General features: G+C 47.7%; 1 protein-coding gene across 1 annotated transcript; it reads left to right on the forward strand.

Moving 5' to 3' along the window:
- Positions 1 to 551: 551 nt before the first annotated feature.
- Positions 552 to 25929, forward strand: LOC130389526 (PHD and RING finger domain-containing protein 1-like). Its single transcript, XM_056599352.1, has 20 exons — positions 552 to 2362; positions 3290 to 3343; positions 3517 to 3628; positions 3745 to 3864; positions 4526 to 4743; positions 4915 to 4998; positions 5438 to 5571; positions 7220 to 7311; positions 8902 to 9086; positions 9758 to 9881; positions 11254 to 11369; positions 13342 to 13535; positions 14200 to 14325; positions 14829 to 14986; positions 15187 to 17650; positions 19619 to 21027; positions 21206 to 21264; positions 22489 to 22584; positions 22826 to 22954; positions 23829 to 25929. The coding sequence occupies exons 3-20, from the start codon at positions 3541 to 3543 to the stop codon at positions 23988 to 23990; spliced, it is 5958 nt and encodes a 1985-aa protein (XP_056455327.1). The 5' UTR covers positions 552 to 2362; positions 3290 to 3343; positions 3517 to 3540; the 3' UTR covers positions 23991 to 25929.
- Positions 25930 to 25983: the final 54 nt, after the last annotated feature.

The raw sequence follows: 25983 nt of genomic DNA on the forward strand, positions 1-25983 counted from the left end.
CACTCTGGAATTAAAATCTTGTATTCAGCTGAAATGGGTTTTGGGCGGGTACTTTAAAAGTTTTGAACTTATAAATCAATAGCTGCAAATCGTTATTTACATAAACATCAATGCACCACCTCCATAGTCTGCAGTAATAACGACTAGAAATTAATACTTACCATCTTCCAAGTCCTCTTTCAGAGGGAAATTAAAAGGGTCGCAGGGATCAGCCTTCACTCAAATCTGAAGGCTCAGTTTAATTTATCTCCATCCAAGACAATGAAAGTGAAATGCTAAAGTTTAGGTGGAGGTTAACATATAATGCACACCACCACCTCACAGAAGTTGAGCTCACTTTGCACTAGAGGAGCCCCCCTGCCCTGCCCATTCGCCCTGCCTCCGCATCCTGGCCTGCCTGGGGAACTGTGACGAATACTGGCATCACCTCAGGCCAATACTCTGTCAAATTAAGGTGGTGTTCTCCGCCCATGAAAGGCAACTATCGAATGAAAAAGCGTCGGAGAGGCGGGCTCAACGCAGTAATGTGCACGGTGGTGTTTCCGAGTCCTAGTTGGGGTGCGGTGCGTTCGCTTTTGCACGTCTTACATTAGGAACAAACCATTTGGGATTTTACATTTCCTCTTTTCCCTTTTTTATCCCACACATGCAACACCGCATAAGTTTCAGTGTAACGTACGACGTGATTTTTCTACTTCGCATTCACGGGGCAAACCAAGAGCGTGTTTTTATTCCCCGTTTAAGAGCGGACCTTCGACCCCTAGGCCCGGAGAGTGGTTTGACCCGGCTCCCGCCTGTGTACAGTGTTGCCATGAGCGGAGGGCGGCTGTGCACGTAGCGAGGATGCAGCATGACAGCAGAGTCAGGGAATGGGCCGTGTGATGTTGGGCGGTGATGCGGGTTGGGCCACACTGTAGTCGGGTGTTATCAATTATTTACTTAGCACTCCGTGTCCTTTTTAGATTAGTTACTGTGTGGACTACCCTATACACTTATTTTAAATATTCGACTTTGATCCTTTTATGATTATACTTCTACTTATTATTAGATTATTCTGATGATGGTTGATTATATTGTTGAGTATTATCATGATGTTGTATTATTGCGAAGTATTTTGGAGTGAAAGCTGCATTACAAACCGAAAAAGTATTAAAAAGGGATGCATGATTTAATGTCCGAATAATTGCCATCTGCAACTTGAGCTTCCTTAGAAATGTTATTAATACAGCTAAAATAACTATGTGTATGAATCGTAACAGCCTAATCCAAAACTGTCTAGGCCCCTAAATGATACCCATTGTGCAATCGCACAGTTGTGCTGAATCGGATCTCCCCGTGATTTTTATGTGGAATAGAAACTGCCTACTGTAAAGTTTAAACAGACAAAACAAACGTGGATCGGATCAGGGTTATGCAACACATGTCACCGGCCATTCACAGCCGCCACTAGGGGGCGACAGAGCACTAACAGCCGCCACTAGAGGGCGACAGAGCCCGGGTTCACTGTGAAGATCACGGGTACGAGAGGTCAGTGTTTTTTATGTGGAATAAAAACTTCCTACTGTAAACATACAAAACAAACGTCGATCATGGTTATGCAACACATGTCACCGTCAATTCACGGCCGCCACTAGGGGGCGACAGAGCACTCACTGCCGCTAGGGGGCGACAGAGTCCGGGTTCACTGTGTAGATCACGGGTACGAGAGGTCAAAGAGGTAAATGTGAATTTGTGTTAAGCCTGTACAGCTCAACTCAGACATGATTTTGTTTAACACAAACTAAATAATATATCTTAAATGCGATTATTATACACGTGTTTGACTCTGCTTTACTTACTGTGCGCCGCTATAATACTATTGGAATAATACGCAAATTAATCGTATAATAATCGTCAACTTTGAGATAGGGCAGGAGGAGGTGCTACGTTTCAATATGTACAATCTAAGTCGACCAAAGGTTTGCTTCTTTAATATGTCCATGGCTGAAACACACAGATTGACATGTCTCACTGTGATTTGAGTCCGCTCAGCCATGATGTTGCGTTCAGGCTACATGGGATTTACCGTAATTATCAATTTCGCAACCGTAATTCCGTTCCATCATAGATGTACTATAAAAACATTTAACAGAAATGTCAACTAAGACTTTTTTATATTCTGAAAGGCCCTATAGGTCCGACCAGGCAGTACATAAAAAAGAAAAAGAAGCGATTGAACAGCAAACAAAATACCTCCCAACAGCCAGCGTTCACTTCCGTCCTACGTGACGTGAACGCCGCATTGCCGTACACATCCAGCCGCTGGTGTCACTCAACGCTGGCAGAGACCACACACTACTCATGTCTCTCCCAACTTAACAGGGTAGGTGTGAAATTCACATTATATGTTTGAAATGGACATCCCCCCGCCATATAATAGACTAAATGTAAACATACGCACGATGTACGTTACTTAACTACTGTCTTTACGAGTGAGAAGCTGGACCTGGTGCTAACTCCATGTAGCAGGACTAGCTAGCCTGCTTGGGTTCATGTCTGTGCAGCAGGACTGCTGTGGTCCGAGGCGTGGGGGGGCGGACGGTGGACACCCGCTTTAGCCCTTGCATTTTGTTCGCCCAGGTGCCCGTGTTTCCGAGGGCCAGCCCTATTGTTTGTTGCCCCTCTCGCTGTCACCTTTGTTTACAACCGTTGCTAGCCTCGAGCCCCGCACACACTGCAGGCGGAATGCTAGCGAGGAGGCGTCTCTCTTTCCCCCACCACCAGCAGGAACAGTCTCACACACACATGCGGGCGAAGCAGAGGCTTGCCTTCGACAAGTTCTGCTTTCTTGATGCATGTATACATGCATGCATACAGATGGTAGTGTGTGTGTGTGTGTGTGTGTGTGTGTGTGTGTGTGTGTGTGTGTGTGTGTGTGTGTGTGTGTGTGTGTGTGTGTGTGTGTGTGTGTGTGTGTGTGTGCGCGTGACACACACACGCACACACACACTGTGTGTGTGTTTAGCCCACAGCCCGTGTTTCTATTGCTTCTCCAACCCTCTGGTTGTGTACTGCAAGAAGAACACATGGTTGTCTGCTGTCCTGTCAATGCTCAGAAATTTGATCTGGCTGTGGAAAACATTGACAATTTTAGAAGTAACACCTTTGGTTTGTTGTTGTTAGAAAGGAAATGTTTCACCACATACGTAATTGGGGAATCTCTAAATCTTAAGGTCATTGTAACTTTGGGCAAGTTTCTATCTTGATTATTTATGTTCAGTATTCTTCCTCCTTCCTTGATGAATAACAGTTTAAACTGCCTTAAAGGTGAAGGATTATCCAAAAGTCCCCAGTCTTCTAAATAGTAAGTACCAGTATACATCATTGAACTCCATACATGTACTGACCTTTCTGAAACCGGCACATTCAGTATTGTTTTAACATATTCCTTTCAATGTGTGTTTAATATTTTGATGTGGTCATCCCTGCAAAAGACCCCACCTGTTAGTTAAGTTTTTGATGATCTCATTACATCAGAGCTTGGACTTCTGATGGTCAAAGATGGAGGAAGAGGACAGCCAGGATGAGCTGATCAACAAGAACCAGGCTCATGGCAAGAGGAAGAGGCCCACTGTGTGGGACATCTCTGGTAAGATGCTCATATGTTTCTCATGGCGGTATTCCTCCTGCACAACATCCTGTGAAGATGCAAATGAATTGGAATGAGAAAAAAACAACTGCATGTTTGTACTTCCTCCTTGACAGATGACTCTGACGAAGCCGAGGACCACTCTGGGGAGGAAGAGGAGGGTGATTCTGAGAGCGGAGAAGGGGATGACCTCCTTGATGGTGAAGAGGAGGAGGAAGATGAGGAAGACAGTGATGGTGAGAACATGTGGATTTGAGTAAAGTCTGTAGTGGCTTTAGTGGGATGTAACTCTGTTTACATAAGCTCACTAGAGTTTGACGGGTTTACTCAAAGCATCCGGAAGAAGTCGTAGTGACCCTGTTGCTTGTAGTCCAGTGTTGTTCAAATGTTGACAAACCTCTCCTAGAGGCCAGTCTTCCTACTCTTTCTTGCACTCTTTACTCTTGCATTTCTTTTACTTCTGGATATTAATGTTTGCTATTACTACTTGAGGAACACACAGAGTGCCAACATGTGCTGCAGACATGTTCCAAGGTATTCCCTAAAGAATGTCATTCATGGACGCTGTGCCACCATGCTCCCTTTCTCGTGCCACCAAGCAGTTAGAAATAGGGCTGTCACGATGCAGACTTTTAGTGGACGTCAGTAGTCTGACTCGACTCATTGTTTAGTTTTTCCTTTTAGTTTTTGTAACGGTTCAATTATTTTATATAAATTTGTCATTTACAGTAACACTTCATAAAGCAAAAGTACAATATCACACGAGTGCGGCATGAACAACGTATGTTGTATTCGGATTCCCAAGAGGTAGATGTATAACATCTGCCAGCTTGATGGCCACATGGCCACCATATCATTCAAGGTAAAGTGACATTTTCCGTTCTCATCTTCCCCCAGACGACGATGAAGAAGAAGAGGATGACGACGACGACGACGACGGCAAGACCGCCGAAGGCGCGGTTGCCGGCACTTCCGCCGACCTGGACGGGATGAGTTCCGACGAGGACGCCGAGAAGTGTCCCATCTGTCTGAACTCGTTTGGCAGCCAGCCAGTGGCCACGCCCGAGAGCTGCCAGCATTACTTCTGCCTGGACTGCATCCTGCTGTGGTCCAAGGTGGGCGGAGCCTCTGCTCTCAAGGCCTCAGTCAGGCGCAACATTTCAGGGAATCGATTCTGTCAAAAATCATCCAATCGATTTGGACTGTACCTTTCCCCCCCCCCCCCAAATGTGACTCTCGCTCTCTACTCTTTTGATGAATTGTCTTTTGTTCCTTCCGATGCACAGAACGCAAACTCCTGTCCTGTGGACCGTATTGTGTTTGGTAGCATCTACCTGCGGAAATGTTACGGAGGAAAAGTTCAGAAGATGGTGAGTTTGTTTTCTTTACTTTCTTTGCCATATATTATTATCCCTTTTCCAACACCTGACAAGAATGCCCAATGCAATGCACCATTTCTTAAATAGCTCACGCCATATTATCCCATCTGTCTGCCGCTGTGGCTAAGCAGTACACGAGGGATTCATGGCCTTATCCGTCCACATCCACATCATCCCTCTTTACCGAGTAATTCTAATCACCTCGAGTATATGTGGTCATATTCTTATGTCTTATGCATTGCATTTCATGCAGAATGACCGCCGTAGTAAAAGGTTACCTGCGCTCAACGGTGTTGTCTTGTTGTTAGCTCAAGGGTATCATAACAGGCAACCCTGGAGATCATCCTCTGCTGTAGTGTTACATCCAAAGCTCCATGCGTCCACGAAGGCCCGGCTGCATAGTGTGTTACGGCTCTCCGTTGTGGTTCAGATCATGGTGGAGAAGCCGGTGAAGGAGGGCATGGAGGAGGTGGTCAACCTGGAGCTGGAGCAGGTCACCTGTGAGGTGTGTCAGGGGAGCGACCGTGAGGACCGCCTGCTGCTGTGTGACGGCTGCGATGCTGGGTGAGTGGGGGGTGGGGGACCCCGGCTAGACCACCGCCTCACCTGAGATCAGGGAGGCCACAGCAGAAAGTAGAATAGACAACAGATAACACTATTGAATAGGATACCCACCTTACAAAATGTCTATACACACACAGGCACACACAATGTGAGTCGCACATAATGCAGATGCAACACAACCTGAGTACCGGAAGGTTCAGTGTAGGTTAGCGCTGTGCAATTAATCGAATTTTGATCACGATTTTGATTCTTGGGGTCAAACGATCTCCAAATTAATAAAAATCGAGTTGGAACGATTCTTTTGGAATTTTCCGTTGTCTATGAGGTTTTGTGAAAGAGACACGCATGCGCAATTCAGTCACTCCCCCAGAGCATTCAACGCGGCCCTGCGAGCTGTGTGTGTGTGGTGACCTTATTCAGAAAACAGTGCGAGCGAGATGGCAGAGGGAGGACAGCCGTGTTTAATCGATAAAAAGGGTAAAACCAGTTCTCTAATATGGCAACACTTCGGATTCGAAGAAGCCAACGAGGCACCGGCCCACATAATGTGCTACAATGTTATATCTACACCCCTTGGAAACGCAACAAACGTGTTTAATCACCTAAGGCCCCGTCCACACTAACCCGGGTAAATCGAAACGCATAAATATTTATCCGTTTAGCTCTTACGTCCACACTAAAACTGGGAATTCCGACACTGAAAACGATGCTTTTCGAAAACGATCGCTGAGGTGGATAAATGTGAAAACGCTGGGTTCGCGTTGTAGTGTGGACAGGGTGACACTCAGTGACACTGTGCCATGACGCTGCCACAAGCTTGCCCTCGGGACCGAGACGCATATTCAAAAAAATTGCAGGTGAAATGCAAATGATGATCTCTCTGTACAATGTAATAATTTATCTCCAGATACAACTCGACATATTGGCTCAAACATATTTGTTGCTCCAACACCGTGGACAAGACCGGTTTGAAAATGATTAACCAGCTGATCAACTGCAAATATCAGCTGATTGCGCGCCTGTAATCTAAATAGAGAGGCTTGGTGGAGTTGCCATGACAACAACTGTTAATCAAAATAATTTCAGTTTGGAACATGGACATTCCGAAAACGATATCAAAACGATAGTGTGGTCGGAGATCATTTTCATTGCGGATGTGCGTTTTTACAATTACCCGGGTTAGTGTGGACGGGACGTGAGACGCAATCACAAAGTTGCTTACGACGAATTGACAAAGAAACAAAAACACAAGACCACAACCCCAACGACAGCAGGATAGACGATTATAACCAATTGTTTAATTTTCTAGTGTATTTATTTTATTCATTGATCGTTTTATAGAAATTACAGAACAGCTGGATACATATTTATTTGTACATTCTTTTCAATTTGAACATTTTCTATTTTTTTATTTGAACAGTTTGTGTACTGTGTAATTGAAGAATTTTTTGTAAAGTTTTTATTTTTTTTTAAATACTGAAATACTTTTTATTTTCAAACTCAAAAATAATCGTCTAAAGAATCGTGATTTAAATCTTGAACAAAAAAAATCGTGATTCTCATTTCTTTCAAAATCGAGCATCCCTAGTGTAGGTACTTCCTGTCTACGCCCATCCAAGTTTTGGGTTCTGTGTGTTTGTTGCGGTAGCTACCACATGGAGTGCCTGACCCCCCCGATCGATGCCGTCCCGGTGGAGGAATGGTTTTGCCCCGAGTGCGAGGCCAACAACCGCAACTCAAGTAAGCCCACTGAAGATGTTAACCAATCAGCAATCCGAGATCACAGCATTCATTTCTCCAAAAACAGTCGGACCGACTGCAGAGAAGTGGTATTAGGAATCGGATAAAAAGCCATTTTATTTGTATTGAAATTATAGAAATGTTTCCATCAGTGTAGATTAGTGCTGCAACTAACGATTATTTTAATAATCGATTAATCTGTCGATTATTTTTTCGATTAATCGATGAATCGGATAAAAAAAAAGAAGAAATTTGGAATTGCCGCATCTTTATTCAAAAACTGAACATTAATTCAATTTCACAGTGCAGACTAAAGTGTAAAACACAAGGTTATTGCTCCAACGTCCCGGAACTATTAAAAGTAATATTAAATAATAAAAAAAAATTAAAAAATATAACTGGGATAACAAAAAAAACCATACAATGTATGATATACTTTTATATGTATATAAGGGATGTCCATGGTTAACCGGTCAAACCTATTGATACCATTTTCGAGACTCCTTGAAATAGAACTTGTAATATTGCTTTAATTGCTGATAAGATGATGATAGTTCAAGATAGGACATTAAACAGGTCATAATTCTATCTATTTATTTTATATTACTGGGAAAACAAGTTTTCACCAAAATCTAAATTATTATTTATTTTTTTCTGTTGCATTTGAACGCATCAATCATATTACTGAGCCGACCTGAACACATCACATTTGACACTGTTTGTGACCATTGGTCAGTTTTATTTTTTTAAGCAAAGTAGCTCTATATCCTGCCGATTTTAACATGGATTTAAAAACGGCATTACTATTTTTAACTGACGGGACTTTCTACACCGTCCGGTTTTGTGATTACCACCGCTGCTTTGAATGACTGTTGATGCACGCGGTGCCGACTCCGAGCCCGTCTACACAACGTCTGCAGCAGAAGCAGCTGACAGAGTTTTTGGTTGGACTAGACGGATACTGAGTTGAAGGAGTTTTTTTAACCCAAAGACAGTGAAGGTACAACACTTTTATGTAGGCCTTCAGTCCAGTTTTAAGATATGACCAAAATACAAGCTGTGGTCGCTCACACTAAAGCTCGCTGTGGGCGTGCATGAACCGTGAACCAACCTGTCGGCGGCTGGCTGTAAACAGTGCTGCGCCTATGAGTAACTTATTAATCGCACGACCCAACGAATCGACGACCAAATTCGTTGCCAACGCATTTAGTATTCGATTTTTATCGATTTTATCGATTCGTTGTTGCAGCCCTATAAACGACCCCTCAATACAGCGTCAATAAGTGGACAGGTGTGTCGCATCAACGCCTAATCAGCAGTTGATGGTTCACCCCATCAGCCAATCACAGGTTAATGCATGCAATAACGAGTGTTTAACCTAGAGATTGAGACATCGAATATCAACAAATCTACAAGTGGCGACTTGTTTGCATTTTATCATTAATTTTCCAGTCCTCTTTTTAAAACTAGAAACTAAAGCCATCGTCAAGTAGTGGATCAGGACCAACCTAAACGCTTCCAGACCTTATCTTAGGAGCCTGCAGTGCTTGTTGAGGATATTCACCCCGGGGGGGGGTTGTGCTGTTTCAGGGCTCCCCGACGAGGAGCTTAGCGAGGCGGAGAGTCTCCCGGCCCGCGCCCGCTCCTCCTCCATGCGCAGCCCCCGTGGCTCCGCCGGCCCGGGGCTGACCCGCGCCATCGCCCGCACCCAGCAGAGCGAGCGGGTCCGGGCCAACGTCAACCGCCACCGTATCACCCAGGCACGCACCGCGCAGGTTTGGCATGAGGAGTGTGGCTTCTCGTCTTGGCTTCTTCTTCTCTCCCTGCAGCATAACAAAGCGGTGTGGCGTGGTGTGTGATTAAACTGACACAAGCCTCATTACTGTGGTGTGACTGGCACTAGCCTTGTGAGGGTGATGACAAGAATGTCCTTCGAAGCCTTTTTCCATGCATAAAATGCTAGGACCACTCGGCACAGGGGGGAGGGAGTTTGAGTTCGTGAAAAACAAGAAATAAGACTGAATAACGATCCTAAAAGACAGAAATCTGCATGTAAGGCTTTTCCCAGATTAGAATACGTCTTCGCTTTACTTCAAACCGGATTCGGCACGAGAGGACACACAGTGAATGGCGTCACTTTGCTTGATTTTGATACATTTGTTCGTAAGAATGTATCTAAGTGCAAACTTTCCAAGTATAAATATGAGTGAATAAATGATGTTGATGACTTAATTAATATCTTATTAGTGGGACTTGCATGCTTGGTTTGATTGTTGGGGCTAAAAAATTTGCTGTTGTTTTGATCTGACACGTTTGTTAGCATTTTCCGCCTGGTTTACCTAACCCATGTGTGTCAGAGGAGTTGAGCTCTGTGTTGCATGCTGGGAGCTGTACTCCTACTGCTGTGTTTTATCCTGAATGTAACGCCTGGTGTGTGTCGGACCAGCTGGCTCCTACGTACATGATGCAGACCACCTGGCTGGATGACACCATCAACGCGGTGGTGGCGGGCCTCAACACGGCCGTCTACATCCGGGACCTCAGCTGGCGCCCGGCCGCGGGTCGGCGACGTGAGTCTGGAACGCCGCGCACCGCCCGGGTACACGTTCAGAGGTTCAGTCACATGGAGTTGGACTGAGCTCAGTGTAGAAACAAACTGTAGAACATGACCGTAGAAGACGATATGTAACTCGATGCATAATTAGACCTGATACAACACATGTAACCGTTGAACTGATACTCGCTGTGTGTCAAGGTTGTTAGTTGATGATGCTTAAACTGAAAGCCTGAAACAGGGTGTGTATTGAAGTGTCACGGAGGTGCTCTACTGTTTCACGCACACACACACAAATTTTGGTGTGTGTAGGACAAGAAATCTCTTTAATCTCTGTAAAGTACTAAAATAGTGTGGCTTTTATCCAAAGCGACTTACAATGAGTACAATTGTCAGAAGAAAGAGAAACAACAATATATCGCTGTCGGTAGAGTAAGAATTTTTTAGAATCAAGTGCCAAGCACTTACAATTGCTAGGTTATCCCCTTCCACCGTATACAACAAAGATAGCTAGGATAAGACTCTACACAATGCTTAGTACTGTTTTAAAGTGCAAGGACGTACAACATGCAATAAGTGAGTACATTAATTGCCAGGACATTCAACATACAATAAGTCTGTACATTAATGCTGCTATCCATTTGGATGTACGAAGTGGTAAAGTCGCAAATCTCCCAGCTTTCTTGCGGCATTTCACTGAGGCACGCCCCCTTTCGGTCGTAGTATCTCGTCGCTTTCAAAGTAGAGCGAGCAGATCTGTACAACTAGCAAACAAGATGGCTGCGCCCATAGTCAATGGGGATTGAGCTGTATTTTCTTTGCATTTGTACCACGTTGGGGGTTGTAATGTCGATTTTAAATCCTCTTACACACCTGATTTCATTGCTGCTTTAATCCGGTCACCAATGTATGGTCTTGCTTTGCGTGAAATTCAATGTAAAGTTGTGTTTTCAAGCTGGTTTGCCAAAGAGGCTATGTTGCTAATGATGACTAGCCCACTACTACCCCTCGTGGCTCGACAGAAACACGACAGCACTTGTTGAAATAAAAATTGGCGAAAATGGCAAAATATTATTGCAATGTAAAAGGCTTGCAATGTTAATGTTTCTGTAAAGGCTGGCAACCATTATACACTGGATTATTTCTTTTTTCCAAAATAGTTTTCTTCTTAAAATCGTCTGACACAAATAGCAAACTGGAAGGCTGGAGCAAGGGAAATACGTCACGTTCTCGCTGAAGCTGGTCGTTCGTACCAGCCTACCTTCAAAATGGATAGCAGCATTAGTGCCAGGACGTACAGCATACAATAAGTGTATATTTCCAGACATGCATGCGCTGGTAAACCCTGAGTCACTCGTTAACCAGGGGTCCCTTTGTCGTGTTCACAGCCAAGCGTAGAAAAGCCAGGAAGGTGTCGTCCACCAAGGGGCAGAGTGGCAAGGCCGGCACCACCGGGGTCAGGAGGAGGAGGAGGAAAGTGAGGAGGAAGTCCAGGAGGAAGCAGGTGAGTCACTCCTCTCGTGGTACCAACACCTGTTTACTGCTCTCTCCAGAGAGCCTGGTGGATCCATGACTCCCCTCCTGGGGGTCGCCAAAGGGATCGGGTCGTATGGAGGTCATTTCTGCACAAGCAAAACAAACGGATAATAATCCCCCATTTTCAAACGTGGCGTTGCTGCTCTCCTTTCTGCATGTTTCATCATGTTTAGTTATTTTCCTTAATGGGCATTTAGCAGACGCTTTTATCTAAAGCAACTTACAATAAATACATTCATCAGAAGAAAGAAAAAAAAGATATATCGCTGTCGGTCCACTAAAGATATTGGTCTAAACAAGTGAGAATTACTTACAATTGGGACAACAAGAATTTACACTACAATTGTGGATAACTCTTGTCACTTCATTGGATCCTCAAACTGTCCATCAAAACCTGATAGCTCCGGCCCGCCTCCATCTTGAACAGGGTGCAGTGCTGCAGTGAGACAGTAGGCCGCAGCATTGAGACAGTTGTTGGGAGTTGTAGGCGTCTAGACCGCAGTAGTAGGCGGCTGTTTGGGTACAGAGTCAGATTGTTTGCAATGCAAAGCTCAATAATGAACTGGTATTAAAGGTCGAGACGCTGAAGCAGATAGGCATGCAGGCAAAGTGTGTCTAAGGGGGGCTATCGTTGATCATCTATTCAAAGCCCATACTGACCTCAACAGCCTGTTTATTCACTTTGTCTTGTATCAAGATAGATTTTGGCCAAACGTTTTCAACAACAGGAATAAAATGGCTACGATAAACTCTGTAACCTATACGTTAATAATAACATTGCGATGCACTTCATGCCTGAAGTACGGCCGTTCTAATCAATGACGGACAAAAGACATGTCTTGACATTCACTGTTCAAAACCCTTTCCCTCCATTTGACACAGCAGGCCACCCACACTCAAGACATATGAACGAACTTCCTTTAACTACACTGAGCATGGACGTATTTTAAAAGTTAGAATTGCTCACATATAATAGGGTTCCAATAGATGGCAAAAGTAATGTTCTAGGGTCTGTTGTAGAAAGTGATGTAATGTTATAGGGTCTGTTGTAGATGGTGATGTAATGTTATAGGGTCTGTTGTAGATGGTGATGTAATGTTATAGGGTCTGTTGTAGATGGTGATGTAATGTTATAGGGTCTGTTGTAGAAGGTGATGTAATGTTATAGGGTCTGTTGTAGAAGGTGATGTAATGTTATAGGGTCTGTTGTAGATGGTGATGTAATGTTATAGGGTCTGTTGTAGAAGGTGATGTAATGTTATAGGGTCTGTTGTAGAAGGTGATGTTATATTATAGGGGCTGTTGTAGATGGTGATGTTATGTTTTAGGGTCTGTTGTAGATGGTGATGGTATGTTAAAGGGTCTGTTGTAGAAAGTGATGTTATATTATAGGGGCTGTTGTAGATGGTAATGTTATGTTATAGGGGCTGTTGTAGATGGTAATGTTATGTTATAGGGGCTGTTGTAGATGGTAATGTTATGTTATAGGGTCTGTTGTAGACGGTGATGTTATATTATAGGGGCTGTTGTAGAGGGTGAAAGATGGCTGGTTGAGGAGGAAGTGGCCTTGACCACTTCCTGAACCATTACAGTGTCCAAGTCATAAATTCCCCCTTAATCAGGAAGGGAGAACATTCTTTTTTTGTGGGGGAGGAAACCTCTCCCATTTATGTCAACTGTATCGTAATAAGTATGACGTTTATGGAAAAATCCCCCCTTTGTCCGATTTAAATTTGAATTCTGCACTTGCTGTTTCGGTTTCTATAATAAACACTTAAGATTTCAACAAAGATTTCTACTATCATGGGTCGTTTTGAAGTGCTCTGCTTAGAGTGTGTGATCATTAAACAACTTTACTTCCGTTTTAAATCGTGTAAAGTTGTTAAAATAGTGTGTGTATGTGTGTGTGACTGTGTCTCTGCCCACCCTGCGCCATCCAGGTGTCGAAGACCCCAGCCTCGTCCCGTAGCCGCATCGCCAAGAGCCTGGGGATCGCACGGCCCAAGGCGGGCTCGACGCTGCCCTCGGTGGTCCGGCCGTCGGAGCACACGCTGGGCAACATGCGGGCCGACATCGGCGCCGCATCTCTCTCCGTTTACGGAGACCCCGCCGACCTGGACGGAGACGTGGACGGGTAGGTTCCAGCGCTAATCTATCTATGAAGCGACCTCAGAGAACGCCAGGTGTGTTATTACACCGGGAGCTCCGCTGAGCGCGACGGTATGGGTCGCCTCCCGCTAGGACGTGTGGTGGACGTTCTATGAACTGTATTCAGGTCAGAGTTGACTAAGGGTTTATTGTTAACATGGTATTAAAAGGCACGCTGGGGGAGCAGGGAAACATCCTTGATTCACAGCTGCAGACGGGGATGCCATAGCTCATGGTGTTGCTGTAGATCAGCCGTAGCGGTCTAAAGTTCCTCCCCCCCACAAGGCTGATAGCGCAGACCGACTGTGAAATGTTTTCTATAAATAATAACTCATAATAATAAGTGATCCAGTGTCTTGGGAAAATCATGTCTTATGGAAATTTCCATTACAGTTGAGTAGCGTTTCCTCATACCGTTTTCTACAATTATATCGACAGACGTCGATCTATCTTTGAATCTAGATATTCATAAGGAAATAAGTTTGTTCATGAGAACTCTCATTGATGGTTTTAGTTATCCTAAGTTAAGTTAGTGATCCTGACTGGGTCAATCTGTTATGATGATGATGATGATGATGATGATGATGATGATGATGATGATGATGATGATGATGATGATGATGATGATGATGATGGTGGTGGTGGTCCAGGATTGAGGAGGAAGAGCCGCATACCCAGGTCACGTCTCTGCTGGAGGCCAAGCGACGAGGCATCTCCCACTCCGCTCTGCGCTCCCACCAGCCGGTCGCTCGGCCAATCACCACCGGCCTGTCCAGGTGACCCCTCTGACCTCCGACCCCTTGTCACCACAATACGATGATGATGATGATGATGTTGATAATATTTTATACTTCACTTTTCAAAACTTACAAAGAGCTTCCCAGGGATAAATGGCAATTATAAGAGCGCAAATATACCAAGCCAAAATATAAACACTGTATGAACGACGTCAAGACCACCAAGGATTTGTCACAAATCAGGAAAAGTTTTCGTTCTCAGTCCCTTACCTTTTGGAGGCTGCTCCTGCGTGCCACTGATTGTGAATATGTCACCTAGTCAGAAATACAAAGACAACTACATTAACCAAAGAACTAAATCGTTTTTTCACTGTCAGCGAACACCAGCTGTGTGGTTCAGAAGTTCAACATACCCCATATCATCCTAAACCTGCATTTTATAGACCTGGCCAGGGTTTAATCCAGCATCCACTGCCCTATGTTTTCTGCTGTGTGTTCTCTTTCTTGTTTTCCAACACCTTCTCCTCCCGTGGTGTCAACAGACGGGGCGGGGCCATGCCCACGTCGTCGCGGTGCGTTACCGAGGCGACCCCTGTGCCGGACCTGCTGGGCAGCATCCTATCAGGACAGAGTATGCTCATGATGGACAGCTCTGCTGTGGTCATCAACCGGGACGGCACTCTCAAGGCTCTGCAGCCAGGTGGGTTACCTTTAACGTCTGCTTCAGGACTCTGTCCAAAAATGAATATTGTTCAGAAGCTGAGTTGTTGTTCAAGGCCAAAACTATTTTCACTACATGTCTTTGAAGCAGAACATTCTCGTAATAGAAAACAGCTGAGTGTGTCGGTTCCTCTGTTAAAGCCACGCATATCCACTTATATTCTGTCATCTGTTTTGCAGAGAGACCCTCTTCGCTCGTGAGCCCAGGGGCCAGCTCCTCGTCCATGCCCTCCCCCTCCCTCACCTCCTTCCCCTTCCCCTCCCTCCCCTCCCCCTCCTCCTCCTCCTCCCACAGCTCCCCCTGCTTGCCCTCAGCCCCCCAGGCCCATCCGCCCCACAGCCTGCCTGCTCCACAATCGCACCCGCCCGCCCTCGGTCACCCCCGCTTACCGCCGGCTCCCCCCCATCCCCACAGACACGGCCCATCCGCCTCTTCCGGCCCCCGGGGGACCGACGGAGCGCACCCCTACCAAAGGAATAGCGTGAGCGAGGCCAAAAAGGCCCCCACCAAGGCGGTTTGGGAGGACGTGTCCGGGCTCCCCAGGATCCCCAAGATAAAGCGGGAGGGCAGCGGGGGTGCCGGGAGGGACGCTGGGAACGCCCAGAGTAGAACCAGCAGCAACGGCAGTAGCAGCAGCAGTAGCAACGGCAGTCGTGTCGACGGTAGCAGGGACAGAAGCAGCAGCAGCAGCGGCGGTGCTGTTGTTGCGAGGGGCAGCGGTGCCGTTGTTGCCAGGGGCGGCGGTGCTGCTGTTGCGAGGGGCGGCGGTGCCATTGTTGTGTGGGGCGGCGGTACCGTTGCCAGGGGCGGCGGTGCCGTTGCCAGGGGTGGCGGTGCCGTTGCCAGGGGCGGCGGTGCCGTTGCCAGGGGCGGCGGTGCCGTTGCCAGGGGCGACGGTCGTCGTGGCGACAGCGGGAGGGGTATCCACAGTCTGGCCGGGGACACGGGCGGCAGGCAGCAGGGCGTGGACCAGACCCGAGGCCGGCACCATGGACATTCCCAGAGGCAGGGCGTGGCCGAGAGAGCGGGGCCTTCGTCTGGCTTCTCCAACTCCTTCTGCCCCTCCTCTTCCTCCCGCTCTCTGTCCGGCCAGCCCGCTGCCGCCTCGTCCTCCTCCTCCTCCTCGTCTTCCGCCGCTCCATCGACATCAGCATCGTCCTCATCGTATTCCTCGGCGGGCGTGAGTTTCCGCATCGCCAACAGCGGGAACTCGTGGCGTGCGCAGCGTCTGAGCGGCGCGGCGGCGGCAGCCCGGTCCCGGGATAGCGGCAGCCAGCAGGACAGCTCCGAGGTGGAGGAAGAGGAAGCGAGGAGACGGCAGCAGCAGCAGCAGCAGCAGCAGCGGCGGACACAGGACCGCCGGGACAAGCAGAAGCTGGTGGCCTCGCGGGCCCCACTTAAACAGGAAGAGGAGGTGGAGGACATCTACGACCCCTTCAACCCCACCATGTCCGACTCGGACAGCTCGGACGGCGAAGCCCGGGTCCAGGCGCCGCAGACGGACCCCCCGCTACACCGGAATGCCGCTCCTGTTAAGAGCGAGGCGTCGGAGCGCAGGATCACTGCGCCCCGGAACCAGGCGTCAACGCTGCGGAACGCCGTTCCCGTTGAGAGGGAGCCGTCGCCGCGGGAGCCGTCACCTCCCCGGAATCCTTCGACGCCTCGGCACGCCGTCCCTATTAAGAGTGAGCCGTCGGACCACCGGATCCCGACGCTCCGGGACCAGGCGTTGCATCGCTCCACTTCGCCGCTACGGAACGCCGTTCCCGTTAAGAGCGAGGCGGCGCATCGGGACCCGTCGCCGTCTCGGAGCAGCGTTCCCGTTAAGAGAGAGGCATCGGAGCGCCGGATCACAGAGTCGGAGGCCAGGACGGCGGGGGAGGTGCGGCGGGCGACGCGGGGAGACGCCGGCTCGGGAGAGCGTCTTGTGGTCAAACGAGAACCGGAGGAGCTCGGGGCCGGTCCTGAACCCGCAGCCCGCTCCGGGTCTCAGGGGGAACTGAAGACCCAGGAAACACAAACACTGCGGGCCGACGTCAAGGTCAAGCTAGAGCCCGGGTCAGCCGAGTATGGGGGAACCTGCGGCCACCGTCCCTCCTCCTCCTCCTCCTCCTCACCGGGTCGGACCGTGGCTACCACGTCCCGGTCAGACAAGACCAAAGAGCCGACGGAGGCCCGGGTACAGACCAGCCGGTCCCCCGCCAACACTGTTACCTCCGGCCCACCCCGGGCCGATCCGGCCCCCTCCAGACCGCCTTCCGGCAAGGACCCCAACGGAGACCGGAAGATAAAGTCGGAGCCCGTCACCACTCCCTGCTCCCGGGCCGCGGGTCCTAGCGGGTTGACTCCCGAGGGGTCAGGGGCCCCGGTGTCCCCCGGGGGCCGGCGCGCTCGGTCCAACAGCTCCGAGGAGGGCGGCCGGACCGGGGGGAGAGAGCGCGCCTCCTCGGGCCAGGGAGGAAGGAGGCGAGGAGGGGAGAAGGAGAGGGAGAAGGAGAGGGAGAAGGAGAGGGAGAGGCAGAGGCGCTCCAGGAGGTCCAGATCCAGGGACAGGAGGAGGCCCCGCTCCTCCTCCGGGAGCTCCCGGTCTGACTCGTCCTCCTCGCGCAGGAGGAAGAAGAGGAGGCCCCGATCAGGTTCCAGGTGAAACTACGTTCGATGAGCCTTGAGCGCAGCGTCCGACTCGGCTCTGGTAGAAATTCACTGCATGATTGACATCTGCCATGTTGATGGCAACAGTTCAATAAACATGTTTACTCTAAAGTCTAATAATGATATAATGGGTATCTCCTATTCTTCCATTGGATTCATCCTGCCTAAAGGTGTTGTAGGATTCTTGTTGTAGGATTCTTTACAAGGTGTTTCATAGGATGTGTAACAAGACACCATCAGGCTCATTTGGCATTTGCCGGATTGCTGTAGATACATAGTCTGCGGTCTAATAGTCAAAAGAATTGCGTCCTGTCCTTTCCTATCCTCTTTCCTTTGACCTCAATGGAAAACGTCAGGCGGTCAAGGAAGGTTATGAAGGAGTATATAAATGGACAACCGAGTTGACAAGAGAATCCGACTGCACTAGGCTAGGGCATTAGGCGACGGAAGATGTTATGGACGTCTGACGTGATGAAACAACGATGTCCCACGAAGTTGGACTACTTAAAGTGCATCTTAGATATTAAGCCCCATGCATTCTTGCCATGTTTCATCCGGGTTGTATAAACAACCTGTTGGCAGAGATTTGTGAGTAAGGAATGCATAAGAACATTGCCACGCTAAGCATGGAATTCACCAAAATGTACTTATACTGAGGAATGTGTATAAATATAAGCACAGCACAAGCAAATAGTAAAGCATTTAAAGGTAATATATTTTACCACCAGATGTTAGTGTGATTAGCCGTTACAAGCCAATCGGCCTCTACTGACATCACATGTGGGTATGTTCACCTAGATGTGTGGTGGCTAGATCATTCCACCAGCCTACCCAGTGGACTGTAGCAAACGTTGCTCATCTATCCGTCATAAATCTAGGACAGACGTGGACACACCCATTTCTGATGTCAGAGGCAGATTTTCAATACTGCTTGTAACGGCTAATCCCACTAACACCTGCTGGTATACTATGTCTATAAAAGACAGCTGTGAATTTTTTTTTTAAATGTAGTGCAATGGCGTATCTTGCGTTATTGGAAGACTTGGCAAACCATCTTGCGCCTATTCAAAGAATTGCGGATCTGCTTGGCAGTTAAGTCTAGCATCAAACTTTTGACTTCATATAGTGTTCTCTCTGCTGACCCAACTAAATGAACTGCATGCAGCAATTTTATTTTATTGTAATGCCACCTGCACTAAGTGAGCGAAAAAGTAACTTCTGGTTTAATTCAAGCTCGAGCATTTCCATTTCAGCGTTGGAGAAGTTTATTTTCTTCTAACTTTGCCATTATAGTGGTGAGCGGAAAAACGCATTCACATGGTTGATAAAGGGATGCGTTGTGACCATTGTATATGGTTAATTTGAGGTGTTTCTGAATGCAAATGGTCTGAGCCTGACCGAGCATGGCACTTAAGAATAGATGGGATTTATCAAGATTGATTACTTACTGATGATGTATGTTTGCCTTGCACACTTTTGATAAATACAGATTACTTTCTAATGAAGCAAATACTTCATTTCATTTGTAAGAGATTTTGGAGCCTTTTCTACGCACGGTTGATAAATGGGTCTCTTTGCTTGCCTTGGACACCTGGTAAAGCAATCAACCAAAACCACACCCACACACATCTATAAGCAATCATCCAATCAACCCTTGCACAGATACATTGCAGGCAAACAGAGAGAGACTGGGATGGATTAACTAGCACATTTACACAACAGCAGGATTGATCGTCTATCACAGCACTCGGTCAACACTATAGTCTGCTTTATCATCTACAATGTATAATTTGAACCGGGTTTCCCAGCATATATTTCCAATCACACTATGCCACTTAATTGATTAGTCATTAAATCCTTATTACAGTATGCCTCTCATCAGATATGATCTGGTATGTCATGTGTCAGTTAATATGATTTCACTGAAGTCACTAAGGAGTCCTTTGCGTTGATTCACAGGTCTGGGTCCCTCTCAAGCAGCCGAGAACCTCCCAGCGCCAAGATGGACAAGCCGGGCGGTAGCAGGGAGCGGCACGCAGAGGCCAGAGGGGAGGGCAGAGGAGGGGGTGTTCCGGGTCCAATGGACCGCTCCAGGGAGAAGGAGCCAAGGAGGAACCAGCGATCGCCACCCAAGCCCTCGTCCTCCAGCTCTCGGGACCGAGAGAAGACCGGCTCCAAGGACAAGAGGAGACCGCGGTCCAGGTCTCGCTCCAGGGAGCGGCGAAAAGAAGACGAGGCGTCTTCGAAGAGCACCTCCAAAGCATCGGGCTCGGCCACTTCTTCCTCCAAGGAAGCGAGGAAAGTGAAAGACGAGGAGAAGAAGGAAACGACTCCAAGCCGCCCCCAAGAGGTTAAAGACGACAAAAGGGAAACCAAGAAACCCATCGCTAAGAAGGAAAGCCAAACGTCCAGCTTCGAGTTCAAGAGGGAAAGCAAAGACCCGGATTTCGACGGCAACAGCGTGACGGCGCCAACGGCAGACAAAGTTCCCCAGTCCTCGATAGATGTTAAAACGGAGACACCAGCCGAAGCCTCGCCCGGCCCGCGGCCGACCGAGCGGGAGCAGACCACGGTGGAGATGTGCTGTCAGACGGACGTGAAGGGCATGCTCAGGGCAGAGGACATCAAGAAGGAACCCCTGATGCACATCAAAGAGGAGCCGTGCGACTTCTGGTCGTCCGAGCCCTCGGACGCGGCGAACACCGGCCCGCAGGCCGCCTCGCCGCCGCCTAGCCCGCCGTCCCCTCCGCCTAGCCCGCCGTCCCCTCCCTTGAGCCCCGCGCCAACGCCTTCGTCTTCCACCGTCTTTCCTGCCGTCACCGTGGTAACATGCCCACCTCAGAGTGTCGCCCTGCAAGTGCCTGCGGAGCCCGCGCCCGCCATGGTGAAGCAGGAGGTGGTGGAGCGACCCTGCTCCTCCTCCGATGAGGACTTCAATGTGAACTCCTTGTTGGACAACCTGGGACTGTTGGGGTCGGAGGGCAGGAGGGAGCAGCAGGGAGCCAGCGGGCCGCTCAAGCAGCAGCAGCAGCAGCGGCAGGAGGTGGTGGTGGTCAAGGTGGAGCCTGGGCTGGGGCTAATGGCGGAGCCAGGGCTGGGGGTGATGCCGGACCCTGGGCTGGGGCTCAAGGTGGAGCCAGGGCTGGGGGTGAAGGTCAAGGTGGAGCCAGGGCTGGGGCTGGGGTTGAAGGTCAAGGTGGAGCCTGGGCTGGAGGTGGCGGAGGAGCGGGAGGCGGACGAGGTGCAGGGCGAGTGTCGGCGGGCACCCACTCCGGCCCCCGTGGCGGTCAAATCGAAATCCCAGGGGAAGCGGGTGACCTGGAACATCGAGGTGCCGGAGGGACCGCAGCCGGAGAAATCGGCCAGCAGTAAGTTTTGCCAAGCAGCGAGAGGAGAGTCGAACTGCTCTAACCCTTTTTGCTTTACTCCCGCATGAGTTAAAACGCAACGAATGGTTTGTTGTGGTGGTCTGTCTGTTACACGCGTGTTTTTAACATTTGGTTTTCCACTTAAATTTTAAATATGCTTTGCTTAACCTTTCTCTAGAGCTGGCCCTGTACAAGCTGAAGCTGAAGCAGGAAGGCGCTCGGAGACCAGCCAATAAGGTAAGCACACGCCACAAACACAGTGACACGGTGCACCCACTTCAAACGGCCACTAGGTGTCACGTGTCTCCCTAATCAGTATGATCTGACATGCTTGCTGCATGATACTATGCTGGGCACAATAGACAATGGATTTCTTAGGAAAGCACCCAAGTTTCTCAGACTGTCGATCTTGTCGTACCTGTCCAAACCTGTTAATGGCTGCTAATGTGGGGGAAAGGGTGCGTCAGCTGTTATTACTCAGGCAATAACAATCACAAACCGATGGCAATAAGATCAAAATAATAGGGCTAAGATAGACAACAGAATTGTAGGTATTGCCCATATCCATCTGAAGATAAAAATGTGTAGAAATTCTAGAAACAACACATCAGGATTAAACGGTCCTGAAATATTGACTGGGTCTTAAAAAAATGTTTTTAAAGTAGTTTTTAAAAGTTGCAAGCATAGACTTGTGTATAATATGGCCATAGTGTCTGGGGTGTCAACCACTGGTTTACAGCCCCCCGTTTTGAAGGATTTTGATAGATTTCTGCTTGTCACTGTGGTCATTTGAGATTTACCAGCATAGGAAAAGATCCATATTTGGCACATTGAGGGCAGGAATTGGAAATGCTGCCTGGCAGTACAAAACTCATTAGATGAGGTTTGAATGAAATCCAACGGTCAAATGGCTCCATTAAAAACCCATTATATCAGATGAACTCATCCCTGAGATCCGAAGCAAGCAGAGATACAATATACTGCTTTCATATTCCAAGAACGAAACCACCTTAACTTCCCTTGACTTAATATGGTCGTGGGTCGCTCCCCATCCGACCAGATAAGTGAACCACCGTTTCCTGAAATATCTGCCTGTAGGGGCTTCCCTTAGAGGCGGCATCTGATTGGTTGACAAGCAGCCGTTCATGTGTGCGGTTCTAACTTTCTTAAGCTCATAATTTCTGGCGTTCTTCAGGCTTTTGGGTAGCCTGATGGGAAAGCTGTCGTTCCCCCCCTGTTTATACTAACAGCTGGTGGCACTGTTCCTGTTTTTTAAATCCTATTTTAACACCGGCGGTGTGCACCGTTCCACATCCGTTCATGTATATCAGTGATTCTTGAAGTCACCCAGCTGAGGATGCTATTAATGACTCCTAGTTGTTGTTTCGAATACATATGTGAGGAACAACCTTAAAATATGAAATTACCCTTAACCCCCATCCCCCCCCCCGTGTGTGTCAGGCCTCTGGCTCATCCCGGCGGAGGGCCAGTGCCCCAGGGGGTCTGGTCCAGGGAGACCAGGGAGACGCCAAGGAAGGGGACCTGCCAAGGAACGACGTGTGTGTGTGTGTGTGTGTGTGTGTGTGTGTGTGTGTGTGTGTGTGTGTGTGTGTGTGTGTGTGTGTGTGTGTGTGTGTGTGTGTGTGTGTGTGTGTGTGTGTGTGTGTGTGTGTGTGTGTGTGTGTGTGTGTGTGTGTGTGTGTGTACTTGGCCTCAACACTGATGAATAACACATCTGTCTGCGTTAACGTATTGGGGAATGAACTCTTGTGTATCATGTGAATGCTTCTCCCGGCAGTATTTGAAGAAGCTGCACATGCAGGAGCGGGCGATAGAAGAGGTGAAGCTGGCCATCAAGCCCTACTACCAGAAGAGGGACATCACCAAGGACGAGTACAAGGAGATAGTGCGCAAGGCCGTTCAGAAGGTGGGTGCTGCCTCATTTTATTGTATGCACTTCTGAACTTTGCCTTGGTTTTCTTTTACTTATTTGATTTTATTATATCATTTTATTGTATGTGAAGCACTTTGAGTCTGCTTCCTCTATTAAAAGTGCTATGTAAATAAGGTTGCCTTGCCTACACTGAGTGGTGATTTGTGGTGGGGGTTTGGATCTTGCTACTAGGGATGGGCATGACTTCACTTTTAGAGGTCAGTACTTCTGGACTGAAAGCATCTAGTGATCCATTCTTTTGCTTTTGCTTTAGCTTTTCTTTTTCTTTTTTGATTTCTTATTTATGTTAACTTATGAATTGAACACTGTTAAAGGAAGACGGATTTTGATGACCTAGATCAAAATACGTTTTATCAGTTTAACACTGTTCTTTTCCGTTGTTGACTGATTTTAATACAATTGAGGGTATTGGACTTAAAAGCTCTCTAAAGTAATGCTGAGCTCTCGAATGTGGAACTCACCTCAAGTCCATCCCTCGTTCTACCACTAAAGTTTACCAGTTGGGCTCTGTCCCTCCCTAGCCTTACCAGTAAGGCTCTGTCCCTCCCTAGCTCTACCAGTAAGGCTCTGTCCCTCCCTAGCTCTACCAGTAAGGCTCTGTCCCTCCCTTGTTCTACCAGTATGAAGTTTACCAGTTAAGCTCTGTCCCTACCTAGCTCTACCAATAAGGCTTTGTCCCTCCCTTGTTCTACCAGTATGAAGTTTACCAGTAAGGCTCTGTTCCTCCCGAGCTCTACCAGTAAGGCTTTGTCCCTTCCTAGCTCTACCACTAAGGCTCTGTCCCTCCCTGGCTCCACCACCATGAAGCCAAGGTCTTTCTCACGGCAGTGTCTCCGTCTCTCACCAGGTGACCCACAGCAAAAGCGGGGCCATCAACCCTGTGAAGGTGGCCAACCTGGTGAAGGCCTACGTGGACAAATACAAACACGTGAGGAAGCACCTGAAGGCCGGAGACGAGGCCAGCGAGGCCCAGAATGCAGAGGACGGGAAGGACTTGGACAGCCCATGAGCGTGCAGACTGCCCTCCACCGGGCAGTCTGCTGGAATCTCAGATTGTTCTCGATCTCATCAGGTCTCTGTGGGACGACTCTGTGGGGCGCCCCCCCTCTCCTCCTCTGCAGTCTTCTATATGTTAAGCTGCCAAAAAAAACTTTTTCCGTTGTGTTCAGCGAGCAAGCCATGAAAACGGGAGGCAGGACGTTTGTGTCTTAAAGAGACAGCGCGTCCCGTCCGTCTCACTGACTATTGAGTCTGTTTTGGGTTTCTGTTTATTTCCTTTTCTCCAGAGTGTATTTATCAGTTTGTTACGGATTTTATTTAATTTTTGGTTGGAAAAACTACGAGAGCAGTGAACCAATTTTAAATTTCATTATTTCTACTATTGATTTGATGGAGTTAGCTCTTTCATCCTGTTTCGCCTGCCTGCCAGTGGTAAGTCGCCGTTTCTAGCTTCATGGAGGAGACCGCTTTATGTATAGGGTGGTTCTCGTGCACCCGTTTCTGTGGCCAATAACATGTTCAGAACGACATCAGGAAAAGAACAACCAATCAACAGGGATATGCTAGCGCATACTAGATTGATCCATGCTAATAATTGAATGATCATTGTTAGCACATGCATACATTACAAATGGTACAATTATTTTTTCAAGAGACCATGTCGGAACAGATAAATGATGGGGTTTATATATAACCTGTTATACCTGGTATCTTGGTAAAAGGTTTGTTTCCGGACGTGATTTGGCTTTGAGTCATGCAGAGATAAGCTGTTATTTGGTAGAATTCCAGCTTAACAATTCAGCCGTAAATTATTTTCCATCAGACATTGATGCTAAGTCGTTGACGGTTAATGACGTGGGCATATCAAGGATAATAAAAAAAAGGGCTTGTATTCTGTTTAAGGGCTTCCATAAAAACCACTGTGCTCCGTCAGGGCACAACATTGGACTCTGCAAGCAGAGGTGGTTTGTTAACACCGGCCTAGTGTGCTGTGTGTTTGTTTGCTATGTGCAATGGAGGGAACCACGACCACCCCATTGGGATGCAGACTCTTGAGTGAATCGAGGATTTAGTGACTAAACACATTTGTTGTACAATGTAATGTTAGTCCTGGCTTACTCGTTGCTCTTGTTGCAGATCAAAGTTGTCATGGCGTCACATCCGTGACCACGGTGCTATTTGAGGTTTGTAGGAACTAGGATGAAGTAAATGCGTTAGAAACATCTCACTTCTGTAAAGTGTGAGCATGGGGTATTTCCCACTAGGCTGCCCTGAGAGGTCATTCATTCATTACTGAATTCCCTGGAATGTGGGCTCCATCCAGAATATCCGGAATTAAGCAGAATCAGGTTTGGCTTCGCTCACCCTGACAGAAATAGGGCTGAGGAACTAGAGAGAAGTGCTGCCTGCCTTCAGTTTTAAACTAATGGATTTCAAATGGTAGAAGATGAGACGATTAGACGATGGTAGGATTTCGTTGTTACGTTTTTTTGTCCTGTGAACTGGAACGTTCCGCTCCTAGGATCTGTGTTTCCTAACCAAGCAGTCTGGAAGAAACTCCTGTTTCATTATTTGTAAATATCGTTTTTTTCTTTTCTGGGAATGATTTAATAAAAATTAGAAATAAATAGTTATGGACCTACTGTATATTTTGTTATGGATTTTTTTTCTAAATACTAGAAAACAACTCCAATGCTAAAAGTATTGGAATATTGTTTTGTAGCATTTAGCTTCATACTGCACATAACTATCGGTTATCATTCACATCAAGTGACATTGGTGCAACACAAGTCATGGTGTCTGGAGAGGGAGAGAGCTATCGGCAGACTGGTGAGCCTTATATCTGCAGCCAGCTGATTGTGCAGCTCCAACCACCACCACCTGAGAGGAGAGAGAGACAGGGAGGAGCAAGCGCAACAATTCTGCAGCTCCACAACAAACACACAGACGAGAGAGCCGTCACAATTCTGTTATTGATTTGTGATAATTACGAGAAAACAATA

This window comes from Gadus chalcogrammus, chromosome 9, assembly GCF_026213295.1.
Source record: "Gadus chalcogrammus isolate NIFS_2021 chromosome 9, NIFS_Gcha_1.0, whole genome shotgun sequence".
Classification (NCBI taxonomy): domain Eukaryota; kingdom Metazoa; phylum Chordata; class Actinopteri; order Gadiformes; family Gadidae; genus Gadus; species Gadus chalcogrammus.